Source organism: Myotis davidii, unplaced genomic scaffold (genome assembly GCF_000327345.1).
Source record: "Myotis davidii unplaced genomic scaffold, ASM32734v1 scaffold83, whole genome shotgun sequence".
Classification (NCBI taxonomy): domain Eukaryota; kingdom Metazoa; phylum Chordata; class Mammalia; order Chiroptera; family Vespertilionidae; genus Myotis; species Myotis davidii.
Genome location: NW_006294121.1, coordinates 758,240 through 764,598, shown reverse-complemented (window position 1 = coordinate 764,598; position 6,359 = coordinate 758,240). Strand labels below are relative to the sequence as shown.

The following is a 6,359-nucleotide window of genomic DNA, read 5'->3' as shown; positions in this document are numbered from 1 at the left end:
TAGGATTTGGGCACCTGATTTTTAAACACACACATTCTCACATGATCCTGTCATGCTATAGTCTGGGTTCTTTCTGCTTTGGGAGACATGTTCCTGACATCTCGAAATGGAACTCTGATTTTATTTTCTCATGCAACTGAGGGGGATTAGATACTAGACATCCCCCAAATTGGTATGTCTATTGCAACCTAGCATGGCATATGTCAAGGGTGCCCAAAAGTTTATGTAATTAAATAAGCTCTAAGTCAGTTATTGTCCTCTGCTGTATAGTACATGATAGTCTAATATCAAAGGTAAATATGCCCTCTGCTACCTATAACCCTCTATTACCAGGCCAGGAATAAATAACCAGTAAGGGGAATACATATGTTGTATGTTGTATAGCCATTAAAAATTACAGTTTCAAGTAATAGTTATTTTCATGGAAAAGCGCTTACAATATAGTTATTAAGTTTAAGAGAAGACAGATTCTGAATTTTTAGGAAGAGTAATATAAAACATTCATAGATAAAAAGACAAGAAGGAAATAAAATGTCAATGGTTATATCTAAGTTTTGGGATTATAGAAGAATTTTGTTTTTGCATTTTCTAAGTTTCTTATAATGAGTGTATTTTCTAATCAGAGAAAGGGAGACATTTAGAAAAAACCAATTCTCCGAAGAGAATACTCATGTCAACAATACACTTTAAGTTATTCTTTGGCCTCTTTAGGCTTTTTGATTCAATTGGTTTTGAGGACAAAAAATACTAATAGAAAGACACTTGACTTTTATAGAATTTTCTCTGTAGAGAACTTAGAACTTTTGGTTGTGCATTGTCATGAGTAAAAGGAAGCAGAGCATAAAGTTTCAGAGTTGTCTCTGGATATGAATCCCGACACTGCCACTTACCAGTTGTATGACCTTGAACCTGGGAGCTTAACTACCTTATGCCTTTGTTTCCCCAATGTGAAAGGGAGGGCAATAATAGTACCTCCCTCTTAGCAAATGTGTAGTATTAAGGATAGTCATCATGCTATACATTATCTCTAGACTTACTCATCGTGTTAGCTACAATTTGTACCCGTTGACCAGTATCTTTCCATTTTCCCCGCCTCCCTGCCCTGGTAACCGCTATTCTACTCTCTGCTTTTGTCTTTGACATTTTTAGATTCCACATGTACATAAGATTTTACAGTCTTTTTTCGTTTCTGTGTCTAACCCCAGAACTCATCTTAAAAATAAAAGTATTCACCTTAAAATAGAGTTGTTCTGAGAATTAAATGACTTAATACATAACAGCACTCAGAATGGTGAATTTTTTATTACATTGTTTTTCCTGTTTTAATTTGGACTAATTAATTTGAACTAATTTTTGTTTTCCTTAAGAACTGATTATACCTAAAGTCCAATGAACTTAATGTTCTAAAGTAGAATTTTATTTTACAATTGAAAAAGATGCTTAAAAGTTCTGAATTGCTTTTTACCGTCGTTTTGGTTTCCTTTTTTTTTTTAATAGGTATCCTCTTAAGAATCAATAAATAGCTACTGAATAAATGGATAGCTAGTTTGAACCAAATTTAAAATGTGTAAACTGCTCAAAGAATGAAATAAAGTATAAGTGTATAGAGAATGATATTTTCCCCCTTCTAGTTTCCTCATATAGTATATGTAGATCCTGATCAGTGACTGCCCTATGTACTTGACTTATACTTGTCTGTGGCACTCAGAATGTTAAATATAATTGGAAATAATTTCTATAATAATTAGAATCAGCAGCCAAGAAACCCAAATGGGATGATTTCAAAAAGAAGAAGAAAGAACTGAAACAAAGCAGACAACTAAGTGATAGAACCAACTATGACATTGTTGTTCGGGCAAAGCAGATTTGGGAGATCGTGAGAAGGTAATGCTACTTAGTGGCATCTTTATTGGCCTCTTTGAGATGATGGAGGAGTAAGAGTATGCCTGGTAGATAATGAGATGTCCTAAAACAAATGACATAGCACTTGGGTTATTTAGGGAGCATTCATAACACTCCAGTGGAGGTATCAGTATTTGGATATCTTGTTTTAGAAATGTGGGGATCACTAGGATCCCCAAAACAAAAACAAGTATTTGGCTGTGTCATTTTAAAATAATTTACTTAAGGTAAATCAGTGTTCTTGAAAGTTATCTTGAAGAATTTATTAGTTAAGTATGTGGTAAAATGTCTTGCTCTGGACTCTATTCTTTTGTATGTTCTAAATTGCTGGCTTTTTAGGCATGTGATGCAAACTATGTTTATAAAAATGCATTCGAGTTAAATTGGGTTTGACATCCTTCCTGAAAGATTTCTGAGAAAATGAAGGACAATTTCTTAGCAGCTAGGTTTTGAAATACTTAAGTCTTTGGCGTCCTGCACTTGTTTTATTTTCTTCACTTTTGAAGTTCTGGCTGTGAAGGTTTAGATTGATGCGTGAAATTATACCTTGTGAGATGAGTTTCTGCCTTTGAGAAAATTACTTCTCTCTGGCTGCTCTGGAATAGTAATGTTAATGTCAAAAGGTTTGCTGCCTTCAAAGAGAAAATCACACTTAACGGGGTGAACATACACTGAAGCAGTTTTTAGTTTCGCGTGTATAAAATGTCTTTGCTTAAGCTATATTTTCCGCCCTCTTTTATTTTCTTTTATAGAAAAGACTGTGACAAAGAAAAAAGAGTGAAGTTGATGAGTGATTTGCAGAAGTTGATTCAAGGAAAAATTAAAACTGTAAGTAGGGCATACTTACAGTTGCAGTTTTAACTCTTGAAATTGACTTACTCTGTAAAGGGTAGCTGGCCATTTATGACAAGTGAAATTGTTATTTTAAATGCATTTAGCCAAAATTTTCAAATAATGACTAAATAAAAAGTTTAATAATTAGAGAATGTATTGCTGGGAAATTGTAAAAAAAGCCACCAAAAACAAGTATTTGGCTGTGTCATTTTAAAATAATTTACTTAAGGTAAATCAGTGTTCTTGAAAGTTATCTTGAAGAATTTATTAGTTAAGTAGTATGTGGTAAAATGTCTTGCTCTGCACTCTCTATTTTGTATGTTCTAAATTGCTGGCTTTTTAGGCATGTGATGCAAACTATTCTTTCTTCCATGCTTTTACAAACATGCAAAGATCTTTCAAATGTTACAGATTTGGGAGTTCTAACGTAATTTTCATTGTTGATGTTTGGTCCTGCTTATAGTAAACGGTTGACTCATGTATTTGGATAAATACTTAGCGACTGATCACCTGTGAGACAGCAGAGTCAGTGGCTTTGGGGACTCTGGAGGAGCAGCATGTGCCAGACCATGTGCAGAGGCCCAACAGGCTACATTGCAGTTAGAAGGAAATTCCCCGCCGCTGCTTCCTTATACATCTGGCAGGATCTTTTTAGAAAGAACTGTTTCTCTGCTCCAGCAGTCTGTTATCCTCTATTTATAAACATTTTACACTCAGGATCCTTTCCCAGTTACTCTTAGGTTATTAGTACATGCCCATGGACGTGGGTGTTTAAATCTGGTGGTCAATTCACTCTGCTGCTTAGCATCTGTACCTTTGGACAATTACAACATATTTATTATGTACTGTGTGCCAGGAGTTGTGTTAACCAATGCATATGTTGCCTCCTTTACCTTAACGTTATTATCCCTATTAGACATTTCATACATCTGGGACTCAGACAAGTTAACTTTCATCTCCAGGATCACAGGGATTGCAGGTTCCTTAATGTCTCATACATTTATTTTTCTCATCTGTAAAGTGGGAATAGCAACAGCCCACTCTTAAGGTTGCTTTGAGGTCTAAATGAGAAAAATATATTTAAACCATGTATATTGGATATGTAGTAAGTAAGTAGTCAATATATGTACAAAAGCGGCCTTATTTTTTAAAAATTGTTTTGGTTTTAATCATTAATGTCTATATAAATACCCCTTAAGGAAATTCTAATGACATCTGTGGCTTTGATGGGTGTGTACCTCACCTTCTGATTTATTGGAATTAAAACATTTTAGAGACAGATTGAGCAACTAATAAGCACTATTAAAGTAGACAGGTACTATATCATAGTAAAAAACAATTTTGCATAACTGATAGTTGTTGCTATAGAAAATTGATCAGCAAGTCCTCCCTTCATTGAGGACCTAATCTATCCAGTAGTTGTGATGAGGGAGTGGGTTGGGGAATTAGATTTGAAATACAACAAATTTCTAGGAATATAATTTGATATATGTTTAGGAAATCATAATAAAAATGTAAGAAATGGAGGGATTAACTTATAATTATCAATTTGTATATTGACTTGTGTAGCAAGACTTTTTTTAGATCTTTATCTTTGGTTTCCAAAGACAAACTTTCTTAGATTTAAAAAGGTCATAAAAGAATAGAATCTAAAAATAAGAAAATTCCCCTTTTAGGGAAAATAACTTTCAGAGAAATGAGAAATATGGTATGTATAATCATTAGACAGGCTTGCTTTGATTTTTGGTTTTAAATAATAATGATCAGAATCTTGCAAAATAGTTAAATCTGTTCCTGTATCAGTGCTGTATTTTAGGCAGCAAAACCAAAGAATGCCATTTTGTACCATTAAAACGGGTATTTTTATTCCCCAGTAGCTTAGATTTAATTTTATCCATGGAGACCCTACCTTTTATCTAGCAAGGAATTCTGAAAGCGATAGTAATAAAACATAAATAATACGAGAGGCCTGGTGCATGAAATTCGTGCACTCGGAGGTGGGGGTGTCCCTCAGCCCAGCCTGTGCCCTCTCACAATCTGGGAGCCCTCAGGGGATGTCTGACTGATGGCTTAAGCCGGCAGTCAGACATCCTTAGTGCTGCCGTGGAGGCAGGAGAGGCTCCCACCACCACCACTGTGCTTGCCAGCCATGAGCCCGGCTTCTGGCTGAGCATTGCTCCCCCTGTGAGAGCACACTGACCACCAGGGGCCAGCTTCTGCATTGAACATCTGCCCTCTGGTGGTCAGTGTGCGTCATAGTGACCGGTTGTTCTGCTGTTCAGTTGATTTGCGTATTAGCCTTTTATTATATAGGATAAGATAGGATGATAGAAACATAAATCTCAGAGAGAATTAGTCTAAAGGCCCAAACTGTCTTTCCTACAGATTGCATTTGCACATGATTCGACTCGTGTGATCCAGTGTTACATTCAGTTTGGCAATGAAGAACAGAGAAAACAGGCTTTTGAAGAACTACGAGGTATTTCTTATATTTTGAAGATTAATTTTAATCATTTGTAATGAGTCACGTGTTTTCTCTTGAAATACCCAAGACTGTCCTGCAAAAGAATTCTGTTGTGGGAAAGCAGTATATCCTCTGTAGGACTGTTTACATTTTTATTTGTTCTTTGCCTGGGATAGACAGAGGGCTAGTTGTTTATATTCCCAGGATTATGCATTTATTTAGTTCTTTGTTTCTAAGGAGTCATTGTAATATATTTTGTCTTCCAGATGATTTGGTTGAATTAAGTAAAGCTAAATATTCCAGAAATATTGTTAAGAAATTTCTTATGTATGGGTGAGTTGTTTTTATTTATATTAGTTTTTTAAAGATGTGGGTGCCAGTTGTGTGCAAATGTTACTTGAAAGTCTGTGACCATAAGAATGACCTTCAACAGTTGCTTGTAATGTTTCCAGGGAGTGTGATCTTAAAAACAAATACTGAAATTGATGTAAATTGATGGCACTGCCTTCACCATTCTTAGTATATATCTTGAATGCTAGAAGAAGAGAAGTAGGATAATTAACTTGTAATTTGTTACCAGTATTTAGAGGGGAGAGGGTTGGGAGGTGCAGGTGAGTACACACAGAGGCAGAGGCAGAGCCAGTGGGTCAAGCTGGTTTGGCTGAGGATAGAGCATCAGCCTGTGGACCAAAAGGTCCTGGGTTTGATTCCGGTCAAGGACAGGTATCTTGGTTGTAGGCTTCTCCCCGGCCCTGGCCTTGGCTGGGGCACATGCAGGAGGCAACTAATCGATGTGTTTTTCTCACGTCGACATTTCTCTCTGTCTTTCCCTCTCTCATTCTCTCTAAAAATCAATGGAAAAATATCTTGGAGTAAGAATTAAAAAAATAATAAGATGAAGAAATGTCAAGAGGGGAGGATTTCTTGAATTAGGTGGAATTGATATTTGTCTTGATTTCTCTTTCTGAGTGTAATAATGTGCCAAAAAAAGTTAACAACAAAAAAGTACTGTTGACAAAATTTTCAACAGCTATTCCTGACTATAATTATCAGCTACTTGATTTTAGGATGTAATATAAATACTTGTGATTAAGTTCTGTTTTAAAAGAGCATCCTTAGAATATGTTTTATTCCTATTTCTGTGCATCTTTGACTTTTA

The 6,359-nt window shown here is 35.5% G+C and overlaps 1 protein-coding gene across 1 annotated transcript in view; it reads left to right on the top strand.

The window, feature by feature from the left end:
• The window catches only part of PUM3 (pumilio RNA binding family member 3), a 39,581-nt gene that overhangs the window by 7,053 nt on the left and 26,169 nt on the right, over positions 1–6,359 (top strand). Inside the window, exons 4-7 of the mRNA XM_015566894.1 lie at positions 1,749–1,884; positions 2,655–2,730; positions 5,122–5,215; positions 5,467–5,534. Of these exons, the coding sequence (XP_015422380.1) occupies positions 1,749–1,884; positions 2,655–2,730; positions 5,122–5,215; positions 5,467–5,534 (374 nt within the window). The remainder of the gene's footprint in view (positions 1–1,748; positions 1,885–2,654; positions 2,731–5,121; positions 5,216–5,466; positions 5,535–6,359) is intronic.